The 25,347-nt window shown below is 41.1% G+C and overlaps 1 protein-coding gene across 1 annotated transcript; it reads left to right on the forward strand.

Annotated features, from left to right (window-relative positions):
* Nucleotides 1-38: 38 nt before the first annotated feature.
* LOC135478212 (cytochrome P450 4F12-like) lies at nucleotides 39-24,399 on the forward strand. The gene is made up of 14 exons (XM_064758483.1): nucleotides 39-278; nucleotides 1,241-1,430; nucleotides 2,545-2,743; nucleotides 3,118-3,245; nucleotides 3,967-4,097; nucleotides 7,257-7,313; nucleotides 8,257-8,380; nucleotides 13,869-14,004; nucleotides 15,791-15,914; nucleotides 17,235-17,430; nucleotides 18,868-18,950; nucleotides 19,840-19,905; nucleotides 21,304-21,414; nucleotides 22,763-24,399. The coding sequence occupies exons 2-13, from the start codon at nucleotides 1,266-1,268 to the stop codon at nucleotides 21,410-21,412; spliced, it is 1,518 nt and encodes a 505-aa protein (XP_064614553.1). The 5' UTR covers nucleotides 39-278; nucleotides 1,241-1,265; the 3' UTR covers nucleotides 21,413-21,414; nucleotides 22,763-24,399.
* The last annotated feature ends 948 nt before the right edge of the window (nucleotides 24,400-25,347 follow it).

Consider the following 25,347-nt stretch of genomic DNA (forward strand, 5'->3'; position numbering starts at 1 on the left):
CCCATAGGCCTACACTTTTGATTGTGATTTTTCACGGTTCAAATTTTAGATGACAGTGAATGCAGAACCGATCAGAGCGGTGCAATGACCCAGGAGCCTCTCACCAATGCAGTCGCTGTGAGTTCAAATCAAGCTCATTCTGGGTTTCTCTTCGGCTGTAGCCTACATGGGATGATCTGTCAACAGCCTGTAAAGAGTTGTCGCTTTCCCTCAAGCTGTGCCGAGTTTCCGCCCACCATAATGCTGGCCGCCGTGATATAAGTGAAATATGTTCTGTAGTACGGAGTAAAACACCAATCAAATATTAAATAAAAATATACTTATAATCAAATGCGGAGAAGATGATGTTTAAATACAACTTTTCACATTGCAAAAGATGCAATAAGATGGGCATCTTTAATTTGTATTTCTGTATTTTCATAACTCGATCTGTCATACAGTGGGCTCATACTAATTATGCTAACAATAAAATCTGTAAATCATCACAAGTGCCACAAGTAATAAGCTTTGAATATTTACTACAGCTCACCACCAAACTCTCATTTAGGCTATATGCAACAACCTGCAAAGGGTTGTAGGTTTCCCTCAGGCTCTACCCGGTTTCCTCCCACCACTATGCTGGCCACTGTCGTATAAGTGAAATATTCTTGAGTACAGCGTAATACACCAATCAAATAAATAAATAAATAGGCTTTATGACATAAGGCTGTGACATCCGTAGGCCTATATCACAAGCATGACAAGTAGAAAAATCACCTGTTTAACATTATCAAATATACACTTGTCAAACACATATACACGGTTCACTTCGGTTCTCTCCAGTTTATTTCACACATAAAAATATGTGATGCCTGAATATATAGGATGCCTGAATATATAGGATGCCTGAATGTATTTGAGACTGCAGACATTCACGCATTTGCCATATCACTAGAATCTAAATGCCTTCTGGCAGCGAGAATATTTTGTTATCAACATCTTACAACCTAACACAAAAACTCCAAGACATGAAAGATAAAAGGTCAAAACCGTGCTTCGTTTCACATTCACAATTTATGTCTGCTGTGCAGATTGTTCTGTTGTCTAGCATACTGTAATTTCATGTTATTCCTCAGAATATTTTCCATTCTTCTTATGGTGTGTCTTTCCATGTTATCTGTCATCTCGTCCTCTGCAGTCATGCTATGCTCTGCCACAGGCGGGTGAAGTGTTTTTTTTTTTTTTTGGTTTCATTATTCAGGCTTGAGCTACATGTAGGTCGCAAGATGTCTGTTGGCTATAGTATTCTGGTTGTTGCGGTGACTGGATTTTTGGCATGGGCACTCTTCAAGCTATTGCCAGCATTGTTATCTCTAAAAGCCAGGAACAAGGCTATGGCCAAATTCCCATTCAGAAGTCCAGTTCACTGGTTGATGGGAAATATACCACAGGTAGGTAAAAGATGTGCCACAGGTATTTTAAAGGTATGTGTACCACGGCACGGCACAGTAAAAAATAATTAGTGTACCACAGGTTAAAGACAGAGATGAATAACCTAGTACTACGATATACATGTACGTGTGCCACAGGTGGTAAATGTGTACCAAAGTTAGGATCTGCTTATGTGTACCACAGGTAGATTAAAGACACATGCCACAGGTGGTAAATGTGTACTGTAGCTAGCGTAATCATGTGTACCACAGGTAGGTTAGAGATGTGCCACGGGTGGTAAATGTGTACCAAAGTTACGGTAAGCTTATGTGTACCACAGGTAGAATAAAGACACGCGTTACAGAAGGTAATTGTATACTAAAGCTAACGTAAGTATATGTGTACCACAGGAAGATTAAAGACACGTGCCACAGGTGGTCAGTGTGTACCAAAACTAGGGTAAGCATATGTGTACCACAGGTAAATTGAAGACTCATGTGCCACAGGCTTGCACTATGTGCCACAAGTTGGTAATATGTGCCACAGGTTGGTAATATGTACCAAAGGTGGGTTTAATTGTAAAGATACCTATACAGTGTACCACAGTTAGGTGTATATCTATTTCATATATGGCAATAGTTGGTAATATGTGCCACAGGTTGGTAATATGTACCAAAGGTGGGTTTAATTGTAAAGATACCTATACAGTGTATCACAGTTTGGTGTATATCTATTTCATATAGGGCCAACATATGTAAATACAGTAGATTTGTGAACATGTACATTCCTCAGGTACATGCATTACACGACATTTATTTCAAATGTACTTTAGTATGGCATTGAACAGCAGTCAGAGGAGTAATCAGGTACCGGTATATGAATGCTGTACTGAAGAATGTCTCTATCTATATCGCTGAGCGAACCTCCATAGCTGAGGTGGTTAGCTTGTCAGCTTGGCACAATGACCTGGGAGCCTCTCACCAATGTGGTCACTTCCACTTGGTCTGTTAGTGGGAGTGTCTGTAAGCAACCTGCAGTTAGTCATGAGTTTCCCATGGACTACATGTATTTCCATGAAATATTCTTGAGTACAGCAAATCAAATATCAAACAGATAAATAAATATATCCCCTAGGCACGGTCTGCCGAAGGCTACCTGAAGTTCTGCACCGAGATGATGTTAGAACATGGCCGTGCCTTCTCCATGTGGTTCAGTACTACCCCTCTCCTGTACCTCTGTCACCCTGACACAATCAGAGAGGGAATCAAGAACACCGAGGCCAAACCCAGATCTGGCCTGCTCAAAGGCTACGCCATGGTGGAACCCTGGATAGGTTAGTCAGTAGGATTAGGTGAACAGATGGATGGGCAATATGTGGTGCTGTGGTTTATCGTAACTTGGCAAGTTTTACGAATATGAGGGTTGAAAGTTTTTGAGTTTTTGTCATTTCTAGTCAGTTGGTCAGTTAGTCAAAGGATAGTCTAGGAATTTGAGGAGTTGATGAGTGGATGAGTTTGGTTAGCTAGTTAATTTGAAAGGGTAAAAAATAAGTCACGTGTTAAAATGACATTTAGAGTGGGTCTGTTTAGTAAGATTTATAAATGTGTCTAATAAATTGGTTATCTCATCTTAGAAAAATAACCTTCTGGAGAAAGAATACTGAAATAAAATATGTGTTCATTGAAATAATTTTGAATTATTTCATAGGTGAAGGCCTTCTGTTAGCCTCGGGAGAGAAGTGGGAACGAAACCGAAAGTTGTTGACTCCAGCTTTTCATTTTGATATTCTCCGTCCCTACATCAAAGTTTATCAGGAAGCAGCGGAAAAGTGCTCAGTATGTAACCAATGAACCCACTGTAAATCCAACCACCATTAGAAATCAGTAAAAAGGTGTCTTGCCTTTGAATCCCTAGAACACACAAGGTGGGGGATCAAACCCAGCATTGAACTCGGAATTTGCTGATTCCTTTTCTCACTATTTGTGAGGTCATGGTGACAATAAGCATCAAAATTTCATGTAACAGTAAACATCATGTGTCTTACACCAATCTGATATGTCAGAAGTGGGAAAGATGCCAGGGGCCTCCGTTGCTCAGTTGGTTAGCGTGCTAGCGCAGCGTAATGATCCAAGAGTATCTCACCAATGTGGTCACTGTGAGTTCAAGTCCAGCTCACACTGGCTTCCTCTCCGGCCATATGTGGGAAGGTCTGCCAGCAACCTGCGAATGGTCATTGTTTTTTCCTTGGGCTCTGCCCAGTTTCCACTCACCATAATGCTGGCTGCCGCCATATAAGGGAAATATTCTTGAGTACAGCATAAAACACCAATCAAATAAATAAATAAATAAATACAGTAAGATACAGTGAAGTGGTTGCATCGTTTAGCCTGGGCACTCTGGTTTCCTCCATCAATACATCCATAAAACTAACTGCTTTCGTGTAAGTGGAAAATTCTTCAATATGGTATTAAACTACAATCAGATCAAATCATAAAGATCAATATGTATTGTCCTTTAATCTCCAGCAAAATAAATAAATAAAAAATTTCTTTTCAGAATAATTTTAAAAAGCTGATCGCAAAATCAGACAGTGACAGTGTGGAAGTTTCAGAACCTCTTGGTTTATGTACTCTGGACATCATGCTGACGTGTGCTCTGTCATTCCAAACAGACCTGCAGGAAAATGGGTGGGTACTAAAAGCTTCAGACAGGTCTGTTAGGATGTAAGAATAATAAGATTTATACATACTGAGGTATATTTAGTGATAAGGGCGAATTCGCAATAACTGCAACACCACACAAAAGGTTCATAGGTATATTAGGTGTGATTGTCAGCTTGGCGGACGTGTATTGATTGGGGCTAATGATGAGCACAAATTTGACCAGTCACTCCATGTTACAGATGATCAACCATCTGACTGACAGAGAGCTCTGCCCGCTTTCTGCCAACCTTAATTCTGGCCGCCGTCATATAAGTGAAATATTCTTGAGTACTGTATAAAGCACAAGTCCGATAAATAAAAAATTTTAGTTGCAGTTTGCTCAAATTTATACAGTTGTAGTTTCTTTAAAGCACAAGACAATACCTGGCTAAGGCGAAAGCTTTATTATTTTAATGACATTTCACCGAATAACATGTAGAACAAAATGTCAATACTGCACAGTTTTCTTGTGTGAATCGAGGCAGGCATCTGGAGAATTTTATCCAATCAAACATGTTGCTATCAGATTATGCAGCCTGAGCAGTATCGTAGCCTTTACCTGCTCACTCCATGAAGTGACATATGATAACACAGAACTACTGCAGAAGACATCATTTTGAGATCGTGTAAAACAATTTAGTTACGTATAGCCAAGGGGCTACTTCACACAGTGTAGTGGGACAGGTTTGTATCATTTACGGGCCACCACAGACATAAAATTAGTTGATTTACAAATCGTGTAATATTGAATAACGTTATCACAAATTATGTCAGTCAATAGCATACCATTTTGGCCCAAACCACATTCATCTCCCCAGGTAGACCTAGGCCTACTCAGATATGCTGTGCAAATTATACAAATACAGTTTTGTCATTCATTTTATCATTTAGTCAGCAGTTTCTAAATAACAAATATTAGAGTCAGTGAAAAATTCGTTAGAGATGCACAAGGTTGATGGGAATGAGAAGACAGCATCTCTCCAGACAATGCTTGAAATTGATTAAATCTTATGAAATAATTTTTTTTCTCTAAATTTACAAGAATTGAAATATTTAACTTTTGCTCCTTTATCTTTCTTGGATAGAAGGGATGATTTTTCTGTTTTCTTTTATAAAATACAGTAAAATTATTGAAACGTTGTATTCAAGCCACGGGGCTTCTGACATCTGTGATAACTTTGTCAGCACTGCTCTCTAAACTGAAGCATCAAATTCAGCGATAGTGAAATGCCTAGATCAACCTCAGTGGTGCTTACATTTATTTCCATTTCTTTTGGAACTCTGCATATCTAGTTGTACAACAGTTCTATTGTAATTTCATAAATATTAATAAGGGTCAAAATCACCAGCACATCCCCTCCGTACGCTTTGACCTGACCGGCTCCGATAACACAGTTGGTAGAGCATCTGGTTCGGAAGCGGTAGATCCAGGGTCAATCCTGGGTCGAGTCACACCTAAGACTTTAAAAGAGGAAGTTTCAGCTTGCTCACTTGGTGTTTAGCATGAAGGGATATTGCAACGACTGGTTGACCCGTATCAGTATAATGGCTCAGACATGCCTTCGGTAAGGCGTCTCAATGAAGCAGCACTAGATAAAAGAGCGGTGGAAATTCATACTGCAACAAGGAGAAACATTACATGCACTCTAAGGATTCCTTCGTCATCATATGACTGAAAAATTGACACTCACTCACTCGGACCTGAAGCAGGAATACCCCAGCCATGCATGTTTAGGCTACCTAAACTGTAAATGCAGCCTTACTATATCAACAGTTCAAACAGTGGAAGAATTATCCTTCCAGTATGTCCAATTTCATAGAAAGCTATTTATCACTTGTACCTTCATCATCTAAGTCCACAACTTTTAACTGCCATAGGTCACTGCTTTGAATATAACACGGACAATAACTTCAGAGAGCTAGAGTAAACGTGACGTCACCTTACTGTGGTTAATGGAAATGCACTGAAGCTGTGTGAAGAGGGTGTTAAGTGTGCGCTCAAAACCCACAGATGACTGGCTCAAATACCCAGCTGGTAAACCAATCAAGGTCACACTTGACCTTAACTCACAATAACCATGGAAATAGCAAAATGTATTTATTATTTAAACATCAGTGAAATCCCAATATTTCCTTCACTGATAAAAATGATATCTTCACTATTTAGATATCACTTTTGTTATTACATTTTGCTATTACACTGCTGGAGACCTTGAACCTTCGTGGACCGCATCACAAGGCTGTGCACTTCTGTTCATGTGCTTAATTTACACAAATACCTACATTGCATTAGCATTAAGCACCTTTGTAGAATGTATAATTACTTAAAGACAGCATTTAAAACTGTAAAAAGTTTTTGTGAGCACGGACATGAACAAAATTGCAGCGCGTATGAATAGAATCAGAAATACAAAGAAGATGGCACATTGTTTATTTCTTTCACGGATGCAACAGATAAACGGATAGGCATTTATATACATGTAGAGAAAAGGTCAGGATATAAATAATAAATACAGTATTGTACTGTGAAGGTTGAATACCATAAATATTGTTCTCATGAAAGGTAGAAATGATAACCACTCGACGCTTCGCGGCTCCTGGGTCATTACTTCCACCTCTCACTCAAACAATATTTATGGTATTCAACCTTCACTGTGCACTATCCTCTATGAGCTACACAGATACATGTATATGTGAATATACTGTGCTCAGTCATTTTCCTTTTTAGAGGGCCGGGGCACACTGATACTCTATGAATGGTATATTAATCAAAAAAAAGCATACACCTGCAAAGTTTTTGTTTATTTTCTATTACAGATATTAATTTTACACACCAAAAAACGTGTATGTCATGTAGATGAGATACATGAAAATGAAGTCATCTCTGCTAGTCAGTCACACATTAACTCACCAGATTCTCTTGTCAGTCTTAGTTGTCTCTACTATTCAGTTATTTATTAACTCACCACACTCTCTTGTTAATCTTAGTCGTCTCTACTAACTAGTCAGTGATATATTAACTCACCAGACGCTCTTGTCAATCATAGTCATCTCTAGTAGACTCTCACATATTAACTCACCAGACTGACACATGAATGACACATGTTTTGAAAATCAGTTATTAATAGTGCTTACTGTTTTCAGGCATCCTTATGAAAAGGCTGTTGGACGACTGATGGAACTTGTCAGAGAACGTTCAGTGTAAGTACACATACCAGCGTATTTGTGTACGCTCAGTGTAAAGTACACATACCAGCGTGTTTGTGTACGCTCAATGTAAAGTACACATACCAGCGTATTTGTGTACGCTCAGTGTAAAGTACACATACCAGCGTACTTGTGTACGCTCAGTGTAAAGTACACATATCAGGGTATTTGTGTATGCTAAGTGTAAAGCACACATACCAGCATATTTGTGTACGCTCAGTGTAAAGTACACATACCAGCATATTTGTGTGTGCTCAGTGTAAAGTATACATACCAGCGTATTTGTGTAGGCTCAGTGTAAAATACACATACCAGCGTACTTGTGTACGCTCAGTGTAAAGTACATATACCAGCGTATCTGTGCACGCTCAGTGTAAAGTACACATACCAGTGTCTTTGTGTACGCTCTGTGTAAAGTATACATGCCAGCATATTTGTGCCAAAGTAGATACTCAGCCATTTGTTGCCTGTTCATATCTCAAAGTGAACCCCATTAACATCATTAACACAACAAGCAATCCTAACAAGCCATTCTAGGAAAAAAGGCAAGATAAAATACCATTATTTATTTATAGTCATGACAAAGCTCTTGTCAACACAGTATCTCCAAAACTACATGGCATAATTCAAACAGAAATTTCATTTATGGGAACTTCGATGGGAAGGATTTTTGTTTTAATTTGATCCAATCAATATCAGTTTCTATAAAAACTTGTCTTATAGTCACAGCATTTTGTTTAGATAAGAAAAAAAAATGTTGAAAGTGTTTCACGAACCTGTTATTTCAAATTTCATATAGTACATCAGTTCTGTTAACCTAAAACATCAGTGAGAATTAACCCCATCTGTCTGCAATATATGTTAATATTTCGGCATTTATTTTGCCAGCCTCGGGATATATTGTGAAGCATAATTTAATTGTGCTGCCTCTATACAGGCACCCTTTGTACCTTGTGAACTTTATCTGGTGGCGATCTAAACTTGGAAAAGAGTTTCAAGACTTGTGTGATTACACTCACCAAATCTCAGGCAACGTCATCAAGGCCAGGCAAGAGAGTCTGGTAAGTTAATATGTGGTTGACTAGATTCTGGTGGGTAGAGATGACTAAGATTTACAAGAGAGTCTTTTGAGTTCTCACGACCGTGACTGACCAGGGAGTCTACTCTGAGTAAATATGAGAGTGACTGACGAGCAAATAAACTGTATGTGAGTTTCTGGTGAGTAGAGATGACCAAGGTTGACAAGAAGGTCTGTATGACTGAGTGACACATAAATCTGGTGATTGACAAGATAGTCTGGTGAGTGAATATGACTGTGATGGACAAGACAATGGTGAGTAGCCTATGTGATGTATTTTACTGTGAGTGAGAAGTCAGTCTGGAGAGTTAATATTTATGTATGTATTTGATTGGTGTTTTACGCCGTTCTCAAAAATATTTCACTTATACGACGGCAGCCAGCATTATGGTGGGAGGAAACTGGACAGAACCCGGGAGAAACCCACGACCATTCAGAGGTTTCTGGCAGATCTTCCCACGTAGAGGAGAGTTAATGTGACTGACAGACAGGACAATGGTGAGCATACATTTGATTCTGAGTAAGAGATCAGTCTGGTGAGTAAATATGACTGTGACGCACAGACAAGACAGTGGTGAGTAGCCTATGTGTATATATTTGACTGTGAGTGAGAAGTCAGTCTGGAGAGTTAATATGACTGTGACTGACAAGTCAATGGTAAGTATACATTTGACTCTGAGTGAGAGATCAGTCTGGTGAGTAAATATGACTGTGATGTACAGACAAGACATTGGTGAATATATATTTGACTGTGGCTGAGATGTCAGTCTGGTGAGTAAATATGACTGTACAGACAAGACAGTGGTGAGTATATATTTGACCTTGAGTGAGGAGTCAGTGAAGTGAGTGAGTGCTAGCTACCAGTGACACTGTACATATAGTCCAGGGTCACCGTACCAGAATAGACAGGCTCCTCAGGTGTGACTGAGTTAGTGCTAGCTGCCAGTGACACTGTACATATAGTCCAGGGTCACCGTACCAGAATAGATGGGCTCCTCAGGTGTGACTGAGTTAGTACTAGCTGCCAGTGACACTGTACATATAGTCCAGGGTCACCGTACCAGAATAGATGGGCTCCTCAGGTGTGACTGAGTTAGTGCTAGCTGCCAGTGACACTGTACATATAGTCCAGGGTCACCGTACCAGAATAGATGGGCTCCTCAGGTGTGACTGAGTTAGTACTAGCTACCAATGACACTGTACATATAGTCCAGGGTCACCATATCAGAATAGACAGGCTCCTCAGGTTTGACTGAGTTAGTACTAGTTACGAGTGACACTGTACATATAGTCCAGGGTCACCGTACCAGAATAGACAGGCTCCTCAGGTGTGACTGAGTTAGTGCTAGCTACCAGTGACACTGTACATATAGTCCAGGGTCACCATATCAGAATAGACAGGCTCCTCAGGTGTGACTGAGTTAGTACTAGCTACCAGTGACACTGTACATATAGTCCAGGGTCACCATATCAGAATAGATGGGCTCATCAGGTGTGACTGAGTTAGTGCTAGCTACCAGTGACACTGTACATATAGTCCAGGGTCACCATATCAGAATAGACAGGCTCCTCAGGTGTGACTGAGTTAGTACTAGCTACCAATGACACTGTACATATAGTCCAGGGTCACCATACCAGAATAGATGGGCTCCTCAGGTGTGACTGAGTTAGTACTAGCTACCAATGACACTGTACATATAGTCCAGGGTCACCATATCAGAATAGACAGGCTCCTCAGGTGTGACTGAGTTAGTACTAGCTACCAGTGACACTGTACATATAGTCCAGGGTCACCATACCAGAATAGATGGGCTCCTCAGGTGTGACTGAGTTAGTGCTAGCTACCAGTGACACTGTACATATAGTCCAGGGTCACCGTACCAGAATAGATGGGCTCCTCAGGTGTGAATGAGTTAGTGCTAGCTACCAGTGACACTGTACATATAGTCCGGGGTCACCATATCAGAATAGACAGGCTCCTCAGGTGTGACTGAGTTAGTACTAGCTACCAATGACACTGTACATATAGTCCAGGGTCACCATATCAGAATAGACAGGCTCATCAGGTGTGACTGAGTTAGTACTAGCTACCAGTGACACTGTACATATAGTCCAGGTCACCGTACCAGAATAGACAGGCTCCTCAGGTGTGACTGAGTTAGTGCTAGCTACCAGTGACACTGTACATATAGTCCAGGGTCACCGTACCAGAATAGATGGGCTCCTCAGGTGTGACTGAGTTAGTACTAGCTACCAGTGACACTGTACATATAGTCCAGGTCACCGTACCAGAATAGACAGGCTCCTCAGGTGTGACTGAGTTAGTGCTAGCTACCAGTGACACTGTACATATAGTCCAGGGTCACCATACCAGAATAGACAGGCTCCTCAGGTGTGACTGAGTTAGTAATAGCTACCAGTGACACTGTACATATAGTCCAGGTCACCGTACCAGAATAGACAGGCTCCTCAGGTGTGACTGAGTTAGTGCTAGCTACCAGTGACACTGTACATATAGTCCAGGGTCACCATATCAGAATAGACAGGCTCCTCAGGTGTGACTGAGTTAGTACTAGCTACCAATGACACTGTACATATAGTCCAGGGTCACCATACCAGAATAGACAGGCTCCTCAGGTGTGACTGAGTTAGTACTAGCTACCAGTGACACTGTACATATAGTCCAGGTCACCGTACCAGAATAGACAGGCTCCTCAGGTGTGACTGAGTTAGTACTAGCTACCAGTGACACTGTACATATAGTCCAGGTCACCGTACCAGAATAGACAGGCTCCTCAGGTGTGACTGAGTTAGTGCTAGCTACCAGTGACACTGTACATATAGTCCAGGGTCACCGTACCAGAATAGATGGGCTCCTCAGGTGTGACTGAGTTAGTACTAGCTACCAATGACACTGTACATATTGTCCAGGGTCACCATACCAGAATAGACAGGCTCCTCAGGTGTGACTGAGTTAGTACTAGCTACCAGTGACACTGTACATATAGTCCAGGTCACCGTACCAGAATAGACAGGCTCCTCAGGTGTGACTGAGTTAGTGCTAGCTACCAGTGACACTGTACATATAGTCCAGGGTCACCATATCAGAATAGACAGGCTCCTCAGGTGTGACTGAGTTAGTACTAGCTACCAGTGACACTGTACATATAGTCCAGGGTCACCATATCAGAATAGATGGGCTCATCAGGTGTGACTGAGTTAGTACTAGCTACCAGTGACACTGTACATATAGTCCAGGGTCACCATATCAGAATAGACAGGCTCATCAGGTGTGAATGAGTTAGTACTAGCTACCAGTGACACTGTACATATAGTCCAGGGTCACCATATCAGAATAGACAGGCTCCTCAGGTGTGACTGAGTTAGTACTAGCTACCAGTGACACTGTACATATAGTCCAGGGTCACCATATCAGAATAGATGGGCTCATCAGGTGTGACTGAGTTAGTACTAGCTACCAGTGACACTGTACATATAGTCCAGGGTCACCATATCAGAATAGACAGGCTCATCAGGTGTGACTGAGTTAGTACTAGCTACCAGTGACACTGTACATATAGTCCAGGGTCACCATATCCGAATAGACAGGCTCATCAGGTGTGACTGAGTTAGTACTAGCTACCAGTGACACTGTACATATAGTCCAGGGTCACCATACCAGAATAGATGGGCTCCTCAGGTGTGACTGAGTTAGTGCTAGCTACCAGTGACACTGTACATATAGTCCAGGGTCACCGTACCAGAATAGACAGGCTCCTCAGGTGTGACTGAGTTAGTGCTAGCTACCAGTGACACTGTACATATAGTCCGGGGTCACCATATCAGAATAGACAGGCTCCTCAGGTGAGACTGAGTTAGTACTAGCTACCAGTGACACTGTAGATATAGTCCGGGGTCACCATATCAGAATAGACAGGCTCCTTAGGTGTGACTGAGTTAGTACTAGCTACCAGTGACACTGTACATATAGTCCGGGGTCACCATATCAGAATAGACAGGCTCCTCAGGTGTGACTGAGTTAGTACTAGCTACCAGTGACACTGTACATATAGTCCGGGGTCACCATATCAGAATAGACAGGCTCCTTAGGTGTGACTGAGTTAGTGCTAGCTACCAGTGACACTGTACATATAGTCCAGGGTCACCGTACCAGAATAGATGGGCTCCTCAGGTGTGACTGAGTTAGTACTAGCTACCAGTGACACTGTACATATAGTCCGGGGTCACCATATCAGAATAGACAGGCTCCTCAGGTGTGACTGAGTTAGTGCCAGCTACCAGTGACACTGTACATATAGTCCAGGGTCACCGTACCAGAATAGACAGGCTCCTCAGGTGTGACTGAGTTAGTACTAGCTACCAGTGACACTGTACATATAGTCCAGGGTCACTGTACCAGAATAGACAGGCTCCTCAGGTGTGACTGAGTTAGTACTAGCTACCAGTGACACTGTACATATAGTCCAGGGTCACCATATCAGAATAGACAGGCTCCTTAGGTGTGACTGAGTTAGTGCTAGCTGCCAGTGACACTGTACATATAGTCCAGGGTCACCGTACCAGAATAAACAGGCTCCTCAGGTGTGACTGAGTTAGTACTAGCTACCAGTGACACTGTACATATAGTCCAGGGTCACCATATCAGAATAGACAGGCTCCTTAGGTGTGACTGAGTTAGTGCTAGCTACCAGTGACACTGTACATATAGTCCAGGTCACCGTACCAGAATAGATGGGCTCCTCAGGTGTGAATGAGTTAGTGCTAGCTACCAGTGACACTGTACATATAGTCCGGGGTCACCATATCAGAATAGACAGGCTTCTCAGGTGTGACTGAGTTAGTGCTAGCTACCAATGACACTGTACATATAGTCCAGGGTCACCGTGCCAGAATAGATGGGCTCCTCAGCTGTGACAGGCATCCAGTGGAAATCTGTAAGCCTATGTGTAAGAACATGTCTGTAGTGTTAATTTGAAATCTTCAAGAACGAGAACAAGATTGTATCAGTTGTCAGTATCTTTGTATATTTATTTGTTTGACTGGTGTTTTTCGCTGTACTCAAAAGTATCTCTCTTATATGGTGGCAGCCAGCATTATAGTGGGATGAAACCAGGCAGAACCATCCGCAGGTTGCTGTAAACCTTCCCACATACGGCCAGAGAGGAAGCCAGCATGAGCTGGACTTGAACTCACAGTGACCACTTTGGTGGGAGGCTCCTGGTCATTGTTCCATAAGGTGCGCTACCTCCCTAAGCCACGGAAGTCCTCCATTGCCTCTCCTCAACAAAGTTCTACCTATAGTTTTCTTTCGTGGCCAACAGAATTTGAGTGAAATCTTTTAACTGTTATGTTATATGAATAACCGAATCATTGACAAAGCTCATTTAAATTCATGAACATCTTGCTTTCTCAAACCAAAATTTTGTTACATTTTGATATTTGTTGCGCAGAAAGACTTGCCTGAAGACGCAAAGAAGAGTCGTCACCTGGATTTCCTAGACATTCTTTTGACTGCTAGAGATGAAAATGGCACTGGTTTGACTTTTAAAGAAATCCGTGATGAAGTTGACACGTTTCTGTTTGAAGGTTTGGCTGCAGTGAATAAACATATATGCATTTTTAATAGAATTAAAGTGAACTGTGAGAACTTATAATACGTGTTGGAGGGGCCTCTGTGGCTGAGGGGGTTAACATGCCAGTGCGGCAAAATGCCCCAGAATCCTCTCGCCAATGCAGTGGCTGTGAGTTCAAGTTCAGCTCATTCTGGCTTTCTTCCCGGCCATACAAGTGGGAGGTCTTCGGCACCCTGGGATGATTGTGGGTTTGCCCAGGCTCCAACCGGTTTCCCCCCACCGTAATGCTGGCTGCCACATCCAGAGTGAAGGGATGTTGACGTTAAAAACATAAAAAAAAAGACTTTAAAAATGACGTACTTGTTCACATACAAGTGTACCTCTGACACGGAGGTCACAGAGCGATCTTTAATAGACTTAAGTCCAAATTTCAAATCTCTTTTAAATTCTTATGTAACAAGGTCGAAATATTGCATTACAACGTAAATTGTGGCTAAGTTAGTGTGAAACAAATTTCAGCTAAAATAATGGAAAGGAACATGCCAAGTTTAATGATTGCAATGTTGACGTAAGTGGAGATCGCTTTGTTACCTCGGGGCCTGTCTGTTTGGCTTGCCATAACAACACACCTTGACCATTTAATATGTTGTTTATGTCAGAGAGTTTATTGGGTTTGTGTAAATGCCTCTTTGTCTGACACATGTACCATTGTCACATGTTATAAAATTATTTGTATGATATAGAACTTGGATTGGTGGCGTAATATTTAGAGTCGGGAGACCCGGGGATCAAACATGGATTGGCTTATATCAGAGGCCTTTTAAAAACTGGTACTTCCTGCTGCCTTGCTTGGCGCTCAGCACTGAGAGGTTAGAGCAAGGAAACATGACTGGTTGGCTCAGTGTCAGTATAATGTGACTGGGTGGGGTGTCATGTCTGGTGTCTTCGGCATGGTACTTCAGTGATGGCAGCACTTTGGCGGCATGGACTCGCCCTGCCAAAAGAAGACACGATATGTGTACACACTAATAACTCCTCGTCGTCATCATATGACTGAGAAGTTGTTCAGTATGATGTTAAATCCCAAGCATGCATGCATACATTCTTGTGAAATAGGGTGGCAAGAAGCACTTGTCAGTAATGATATTACAGATGAGATAGATCAGGTGGCTCTAACTATTGTGCACTCAGTGACATCAGCACTGGAATCCTGTGATATAGTGATACTGAATGAAAATATGGTGACATCGTTTAAAACTGTGGGTTGTTCGTAAGGCATCATTGAGTTGAACATTTAGGATTATTTTCAAATAAATTTCAATCAGTTTTAATATCTGGTTTCACTTTCCGTTGCGTAATTTAATATTTTAAAATCTCATCTGAGATCGAACTGTTGCATCCGTATCAGTATTTGGGCTCGGTTGAGACGTCTGCCCGACCACAGACAATCGATGTTGATAAAACTTTGAGGATCACTCAGTGTCATGATCATCTGTCTGTATTTGCATGCACTTTATGACAGCACTGAGCCAGTCTCTTGGATGCAGGAAACCACAATAGTTTGCCAGGTTGCTTTAAAACCTTTGACTCCTGCCGATAAACCTGAGAGAGATTGAGTAGCCTCCTTCAGTGCCCGAACTGTTGCTTCACTAAGTCCTAGTCCTCATTGGTGAAAGGCCAAATAAGGGTTGGCAGAAGCCAGTAGGTAGTGAGGACTGCTTGGTATGTTGTATCTGTGGTCAGATGACAAGGATGAAATAAAGAGACGAACTGAAACTATTGTAGAGCTCATATTTTAGGTCATGATACAACTAAGGCAGCTCTCAGCTGGTGCCTGTACTGCCTGGGCAAATACCCGGAGGAACAGCGCAAAGTCAGGGAGGAAGTCATCCGGGTGTTTGCTGACAAACAGGAGTTAGAGTGGTGAGTATATGGTAACAAAGTGTAACAGAGATGTGTTAGGTTGGTGAGTTAGTGGTAATACATTGTAACAAAAATGTTAGGATGGTGAGTCATTTGTAATGCCGGGATGTGCTAGGATGGTGAGTGTATGCTAATACAGTGTATCAGAAATGTGTAAGAATGGTGAGTCAGTGGTAATACAGTATAACAGGGATGTGTTAGGATGGTGAGTCAGTGGTAACACAGTGTAACAGGGATGTGTTAGGATGGTGAGTCAGTGGTAATGTAGCAGGAATGTGTAAGGATGTAACAGAGATGTTAGGATGGCGAGGCCATGGTAATGCGGGGATGTGCTGGGATGGTGAGTGTATGGTAATACAGTGTAACAGGGATGTGTTAGGATGGTGAGTCAGTGGTAGTACAGTGTAACTGAGATGTGTTAGGATGGTGAGTCAGTGGTAATGTAGCAGGAATGTGTAAGGATGTAACAGAGATGTTAGGATAGTGAGGCCATGGTAATGCGGGGATGTGCTGGGATGGTGAGTGTATGGTAATACAGTGTAACAGGGATGTGTTGGGATGGTGAGTCAGTGGTAGTACAGTGTAACAGATGTTAGGATGGTGAGTCAGTGGTAATACAGGGATGTGTTAGAGTAGTGAGTGCATGGTAATACTGTGTAAAAGAGGTGTTTTGTGATGATGACTGAATGGTAATATTGAAATTTGGACAGTGTAACAGAGATGTTAGGATGGTGAGTCAATGTGGCATTAGGGTGGTGAGTGTGTGGTAATGGTGTGTAACAGCCGTGTGTTACAATGATGACTGAATGGTAATATTGAAATTTGGATGTGTTAGTATGGTGAGCGAATGGTTATACAGTTACAGGGATGTATTAGGATGGTGAGTCAGTGGTAATACAGGGTAACAAGGATGTGTTAGGATGGTGAGTGAATGGTAACTGTGTAACAGGGATTTGTTATGGTGACGAGTCATTGGTAATACAATAGCAGGAATGTATTGTTTTCTGGCCTTCCATCAGTATGGCCGGTAACTTAATAAAGGTCAGTGGTTTTAATACAGCGGATATTTCAGTTCCTCCACCAGTAACAATGCCACCATTGTTTATATGAAAAATAAATACTTAACACTTCTTCATGAGACATTCATAGCACAATTATAGTGTAGCCAAGAGGGTATGAGTTGTTCTGGAGATGTAATTCTCAGATCTTAAATAGAGGTGCGTATGTATAGGTATATTTTGAATGAGTGCTGATGTCTTTGTTCATGTCTTTGTTGATATTTGTACTTCTATACAGTTTCCTATGTATGTATATTTTAAGGGAGGACATACAACAGCTTCAGTACACCAGTCTCTTCTTGAAGGAGGTGCTGAGGATGTACCCCTCTGCACCACAGATTTCTAGGGTAACAACACGCCCGGTTACCATTGACGGGATTGAGCTCCCAGAGGGCTCAACTATAGAGGTCCACATATATGCGTTGCACCATAACCCGCTAATCTGGAAAGACCCAGAGGTAGAAGATTTCTTGTTTTGCTTATGCTGTTTATTTACTTGTTTAGTCATGTCTTTAGTTCCCTGCCAGCACTGACTTTGAATTTACCCTCGTTGGTCAGTTATGGGTTCATCACATAACATCAAAGTAAAACCATAGAACATTGTCCTAGTGATGAGCTCTTGGTTTGCTAGTGGTAAGATGAGGATGTGCTAGTGGTGAACTAGTGGTGAGCCTTTAGTGGGCTTGTTGATGTAGAGGTTTGAATTTAGTTGTGAGCCGGTGGTGTCCTAGTGGTGAGTAGAGGTGTGGTGATGTGCCTGTGGGCTAGTGCGTAGTGTGATAGGTGCTGGACCCCTGGTGTGCTTGTGAGCTATTGGTGTGCTAGTAATGATCTAGATGTGTGCTGCTTGTGACCTGTAGGTGTGCTAGTGATGAGCTAGATGTGTGCTAATGGTGAGCTGTTGGTGTGGTAGTGGTGAGCTGGAGGTGTGCTGTTGGTGAGTTAGTAGTGTGCCAGAGGAGAGCTGTTGGTTTGCAAGTTGTGTGCTCCTGGTGGGTTGTTGGTGGGCCAGTAGTGTGCTAGGTTTGTGCTGTTGCTGTGCTAGTTGTGTGCTGTTGGTGAGCTAGTGGTCAGATAGTGAGGAAGTGTTGGTGTGCTAATGGTGCGCTGTTGGTGTGCTGTTGGTGAACCAGTGGTATGCTGTTAGAGTGCTGGTGGTGTGCTGTTGGTGTGCTTAATGGTATCCAAGCATGGTGGTGTTGGTGAACTGAAGGTGTGATAGTGGCGAACTGCTAGTGTGCTGTTGGTAAGCTTGTGGTGTGTTGTTGGTGAGCTAGTGTCATGCTGTAGGTGTGTTAGTGACATGTTGTTGGTATGCTAGTGGCATGTTGTTGGTATGTTTTTGGTGTGCTAGTATGCTGTCAGTGTGCTCGTGGTATGCTTTTGGTGTGCTAGTGGTATGCTCTGGGAGTGCTAGTGGTATGCTCTGGGTGTTTTAGTGGAATGCTGTTGGTTTGTTAGTGGTATGCTGTTGGTGTACTAGTGGTATGCTGTAGTTGTCCTAATGGTGTGCTGCTTGTGAGGCAGGGGTGTGCTGTTGGTGAGCTAGTGGTGTGCTGTTGTCGAGCAAATAGTGTCCTTTTGGCAGACGAGTGGTGTGCTGTTGGTGAGGTAGTGATGTGCTGTTGGTGAGCTAATGGGGTACATTTAGTGGGCTAGTGGTATGCTGTTGGTGTGCTAGTTGATTGCCACTGTGATCCTTTCAAGAGCAGATCTCATGTCACATTCTACATTTTCATTTTAGTTTAACATGGGATGACAAAATGAAAACCCTTGACTTATTAGCCAAGTGTTTGTCAATAAAAGTGAGCTATTTCAAGTTCTCATTGTGTCATTTTAACTTATTATATACATGATGTGTGAACCTCGCACGTGTTTTCTTTTCTATTGTTCAGACCTTCAAACCTGCAAGGTTCAGCCTGGAGAACTTTGCCAAGCATGACCCATATTCCTTCATTCCTTTCTCTGCTGGACCAAGGTAAATGTTTAGTATTGTTCTCCATGTATATCCACACTATTCTGTGTTGACACCATGTATCTCCACACTGTGCTGTGTTGACACAATGTTTGTCCACACTATGCTGTCTTCACACCGTGTATCGCCACACTATGCTGTGCTGACACCATGTATCTCCACACTATGTTGTGCTGACACCGTGTATCTCTACACTATGCTGTGTTCACACCATGTATCTCCACACTATGCTGTGCTGACACCATGTATCTCCACACTGTTGTGCTAACACCATGTATCTCCACACTATGCTGTGCTGACACCGTTTATCTCCACTCTATGCTGTGCTGACACCGTGTATCTCCACACTGTGCTGTGCCGACACCGTGTATCTCCACACTATGCTGTGCTGACACTGTGTATCTCCACACTATGCTGTGCTGACACTGTGTATCTCAACACTATGCTGTGTTGACACCATGGATCTCCACACTGTGCTGTGTTGACACCATGTATCTCCACAGGGTGATGTGTTGTCGGACATTCCATCGTTGATTCGGTGTACATATTGAATTCCGTGAATTTCTGAATTCTTGTATTGATCTCCCCAGTGTGCTTTGTTGACTGACACCATGTATCTCTACAGTGTGCTGTGTTGATATCATGTGTGGCCACCTTGTGGAGTGTTCACAGCATGTATCTCCACACTGCTGTGTTCACACCATGTATCTCCACACTGCTGTGTTCACACCATATATGTAAACACTCTGCTCTGTTGACACCATGTGTATCACCACTGTGCTGTGCTGTGTTAACATATAAGCAAAAAGCTGTGCTGTGTAAATGTGAACTGAAAACATCAGGACATGAAATGCATGTAAGTATATAAAAATAATTTTCATACTCATTGCAGGAACTGCATCGGACAAGTATTTGCCCTGAATGAAATCAAGACAGTACTGGCATGTTTGGTGAAGTGGTAAGGCTCTCTGCTTCGTCCTTGACCTCACTTACATGTATTATTGCATCAGCATTAGATCCGGCCTGCTACAAGAAGGCACCATTGTTATGTCATTGGAATTTAAAGCACTGTTGAATGCTAAGCAAACAAATATAATCCATGGTTAGATGAAAGATCCAGAAGGACAAGTATGTGAAACATGATTCTGCTCGACACCTAATATGTACCATAAATGTTTATACCAACAGATCCTTCTTGCCCCCAAGTCCATGCACGCTGAAAGGAGGAAAAAAGCATAAAAATGATGGTCTTTAATATTTTTTTGTGATTGTTTTTTTTTTTTTTTTTTTTTTTTTTTTTTTTTTTTTTCAGGAGAAAATGGTATGTGAAAATATTTTTGTATGGTGGGTATTTGGGATTTATCGTCGTTGCATAATAATGTTGTAAATAAGGATGCGATGCATGTCAAATAAATTTATTTGAATGTAAATTTGTTGTTTATGTCCAAACATATGCATTTGATCTTTTTTTTTTTTGATTGGTGTTTTACGCCGTACTCAAGAATATTTCACTTATACGACGGCGGCCAGCATTATGGTGGGTGGAAACCGGGGGAAACCCACGACCATCCGCAGGTTGCTGGCAGACCTTCCCACTTAAGGCCGGAGAGGAAGCCAGCATGAGCTGGACTTGAACTCACAGGGACCGCATTGGTGAGAGGCTCCTGGGTCATTACACTGCTCTAGCGCGCTAACCGACTGAGCCACGGAGGCCCCCCATTTGATCTTAATTATGATCATATTTTATAAATATATTAAGAATATAAATATGATCAAAGTTCAGGTTGAAAAAAAACCAACTGTAGTGCACTTATATTTATTAAACATGTGTTACATCCTCATTTTAAAGTGTTATTACACAACAACTGTATATACCAAAAGGTGGTCCCAAATACCCACCATACAAAATATATATTCACGTGTCATTTTCTCTTTAAAGAATAATCAATTGAAAATATTGAAGATCATATTCACGACTAATATTCCAAACTCTTCCATCTGAACTTAATGTTTATGTTTTCTCCGCGTTTAAGACTTTAAATTAAGAAACATTGGTACAACTGTATCTCCCTTGATGCTTTATTACATGGTGTTAGTGTAAGACAGGTACTGGCTATCCTGGTGTCAGTATAACGTGACGGGACTGGTTGCAATGGATGTCTTCTGCAAGCTGTACCTGTGATAGAGCCATATACAGTGTCCACATTGGTGCATGTGGTAGTGGTGTTGCACCAATGTTGTTAAAGGAAAAGACCTCTGAATATCGAATTATTACCTATAGCTTATCCATTAAATACTATATCCAATATCTTTTCTCACTAATGATTCAAACCAATATTTTACACTTTGTTTACAGGTTTGAGTTTGGCTTTGATGAGGCTCACGAAGACAAGGTTTTGCTACAGCCTCTAGGAACATTAAAATCCAAACATGGGATAAAAGTCCGAGTGACCCCATGCAAGTAGAGGTGGGCCATCACTAAAATATGGTTGACCAGCCCTAAGCTTTTATTGGGATCCTGTTACAAGTTCTTATTATTTTTCTGTTCATGTTATTTTCTTTAAAATCCCTCCATTTTTCATAACCATCCATATTTTATTCTTGCAAGATGAGATGATTTTTATAGATAATTAAGGGGAGAAAAAAGGAATTTTATTTTTAAGGATACATGTACACTTATATATGTATTTTGTGCATGCTATACTTTTTAGCCTTCGTATGTTATACCCTGAGCGTCGCGATCGTGGCCCGGCGCGGCCACTAACAGCAATGTGAAACAAAATGTTAGAGGAGGTATCATAAAAAGTACAGCTGGTATTGAGAACAGGGTTTGAACACCTGTAGAGCACAATAGCATGAGGGGGATATTCCATCGTTGATTCAGTGTACATATTAAATACTGTAAATTACTGACTTCCTGACTTGTGTATGAGAATTAATGTTAAACAAAATGTTAGTGGTGGTATCTCAAAAAGTACAGCAGGTATGGACCTGAAGTTTAACGTGGATCTAAAACACAATGGGTATGTTCTATCACTGATAGTCTCTGTGCATATTAGTTGCCGTAAATTACCCAATTCATAATTTCAGTACTTTCTGTATTCCCTTATCCTTAAAAGGTGCACTAGAGGCATGCGTGTGGTACATCTGAGGAGTACCAATGGGCTGTAGAATGCCTGAACTTAAATATACTTTAGGTGTGTGTGAGGTGTACTCAAGGTGTATCTGAGTTACTGCCAATTATGCAAATTAGCACCTCAGTGGAGGTGTACCCTGTAAATATTAGGTAAAAAATATGTCTGAGGTGTATCAGAGGTACAGCTGAGGTATATGCTTGTAGGCAAGGTGGATGTACACTCTTTTCACTTTTATTTTGATAGAAACAAAGCTCAAAACACTTAAATATTGGTTGTATAAATTATGGATGAATTTAAGTAAGTTTGCAAGGGCATGGTGTTCCTTGTTTACAGTATCTGTGTATCTCAAGTGATTTACAACAACAGAAGTCATATACGTTTACATCAGGCTTTCAAGCTGCTTGATCAAAATTTAGTGTACTCCTGTTTAGAACTGTTCATTTGCCCAAACATGTTACAAATTCTGTCCAAGGAACCATAAATCAGTGCATAATTGCATTGTTTTCCCACAGCCTGGAATATATATGCGCATTATTCAGGGCAGCCATCTTGGAATAATCAGGGCCAAATATATCTGTGCTGTGTGATTGGTCAGTATTGTGCACACTGAATGGCAAGTCCATATAGGGTGAAACAAAGGCTTATATTTATTTAGTAAACATTTTTGGGTTTTTTCAGGTACATTGTATCATATTCACAAACTGCTCAAAACTGTCAGTGTTTCTAAGGTGCACCTGAGACCCAGAAACACGATGTCATATCACTCGTACCTCACGCACACACATGGTTAAAAGGCAAAATAAGATTTGGGTGATGTCAGCAGAAACAGTCGCATTGTCAGGTTGTAGAAATAACTTGTGTCTGATTGGTAAAACTTGGTAACATAATGGCACTTTCAGTTTTCACAATCTGTCACTTTTTCTTCCCGTGAAATGCGATTTCTCGGTTATGCAAATCTTGAAAATACAAAAATGGGACATTTTTGAGACGCACATATACATTTGGTGACGATTCCACAGAAGCATTTCTGACTCAAGTCAAAATTTAATTTTTGGTAGTGGAAGTTAAAATTTGGACACATTTGTCTTAAGATAATATTGATGAGATGAACACAATTTTATTTACTAAAGCCGAAAAATGAGTTTTAATATCTCATTTCAAATTCAGAAATGAAGTCAAAAATGCCTTTGAGGAATTTGGCTTCTGGTCTAGTGTTGTCGTTTAAGTTTGTACACTGCTTCAGTTTGTGTACAGAACAGCTGGATCTTACCCATACATGGATGTAAGCCTTGACATTTTGTGGTATAACTTGTAATTTTGCCTATATATATATAATTTACTTTAGTCTGAATAATTATTCTGTGAGGATTTTATATCAGATAATTGCTTGAGACATATTTTGAAACGTATTACCGGTTCTGAAATTTTGAGTTTTGCAACTAATCTCAGGGGGAAATTATGCAATGCGTAGTTTTGTTTAATATGATGACCAGCTATTGTTAAATAGGGTTAATTTGCTCAAATTTTAAGATGTATAACTTGTAATGTATTATTAGTTAGATAATTAGTGTATTTTGCAATGCAATTAATGATATACATTTAAAAATATTACTTTATACTGTAAGCCACATATCAAGTGGGCATAAAAAATGGACCTTACTTTTGACACTCAGTATCTCCGAAACCCTCAAAAGCCATTATATCCTAAGTATACAGACCACATTTCAATTTCATCTTTTAAGATTTCTGTTCATGGGACCAAAAAAACCATCTTGATTCAGCAAAACTTGTGCCTATCTAGCAGAAGGGTTTCTCTGACACTAGAGCCAGACAATTTTTCCAGATGACACTTTCTGACACGTGTCAAACAGGTGCAGCGCACGCTCTACTCCTGACACCTGTAAGGTGATGCAATGTGGGTCACCAGAACGTGCGTTTTTGAGGCTATGTTTTCATTTTAACCCTTTCTACACACTACACAAGCTGTGACCTTGAAAATGGGTCATTATATTAACAAAATCATGCCATTTGAATGACTAAAGTTTGAAAGGGTTTGGATAAAGGATAATGGAGCAATGCAGCATCAAAGTACGGCTCATTTTTATGCCCACCCGATATAACATTATTTTAACTCCTTATACACTTTTTTTTTGGCTATTCGTTGTAACAGTATTTGAAGGTAATGCAAACAAGTAATCATGTATCATGCTTACATGTAGCTGTTTTGTCCACCACGCTTAAGTTGTACTTGCATCTGTTATTATCGGTGTATACATGTACTTACACTTATACCATAGATGGCTTTATATATACAATAAAGGAAATTTATCATTTAATTCCCAGTTTATTGGTCTCCAGATCAGCAAATCAGATGTCAAGTGATAATTTACAAGACACAGACTGGCTTCAGAAGAGTCCTTTTTAAAGAGCAGATGCCTCCGTGGCTCAGTTGGTTAGCGTGCTAGCGCAACGTAGTGGCCCAGGAGCCTTCCACCCATGCGGTCGCTGTGAGTTCCAGCCCATGCTGGCTTCCTCTCCGGCCATATGTGAGAAAGTCTCCAGCAATCTACGGAGCGCGGTTTCCTAAGAGGAACCATAATGCTGGCCGCCGTCGTATAAGTGAAATATTCTTGAGTACGGCGTAAAACACCAATCAAATAAATAAATAAATAGGTGTAGGTTTGCGTCATAACATTGTTATATTGAATGGGTAAAGTGCACATTCGCCGATGGCGCAAATGCCAGTTGGCGGCGTTTGTTACAGATACAAACATGACGAACACGTAATGCAGCTGACAGCTTCGAGGGGCGTAATGGTTAGAGCGTCCGCTTCAAAGTCGGGAGTCCTGGGATCAAACGTGGTCAGGTCATACCTTTGACTATGTTAGTCGTATAGCATAGTGACTAAAACCAGAGCAGCGACGGCAGTGTGACCGATGAAATATGGCCCCTTGTCGGTTTACCTCTGCGAGGGTTTTATTCTAACTGCTGGTGTAAATGCATAAATCGTAGCAACTTCCACGCTCCCCTAGCCCCATTGCGTCTGCACAATTAGGTAAAAAAAAAAAAAAAAAAAAAATGCAGTAATGTTCAATTGTTACTGAAAAATTGTTAAATATGACTCAACGCCCCAAGCATACTTATATACATGTACGCAGTACAAACACACACCCTATAGTACATCTGTGAATGCTTGGATTTTCGAAGCGGATGCTTAACAATTTTTCACTCAAATACATGTGTGCATTTCTTTCTTTATTGGT

Source organism: Liolophura sinensis, chromosome 11 (genome assembly GCF_032854445.1).
Source record: "Liolophura sinensis isolate JHLJ2023 chromosome 11, CUHK_Ljap_v2, whole genome shotgun sequence".
Lineage (NCBI taxonomy): Eukaryota > Metazoa > Mollusca > Polyplacophora > Chitonida > Chitonidae > Liolophura > Liolophura sinensis.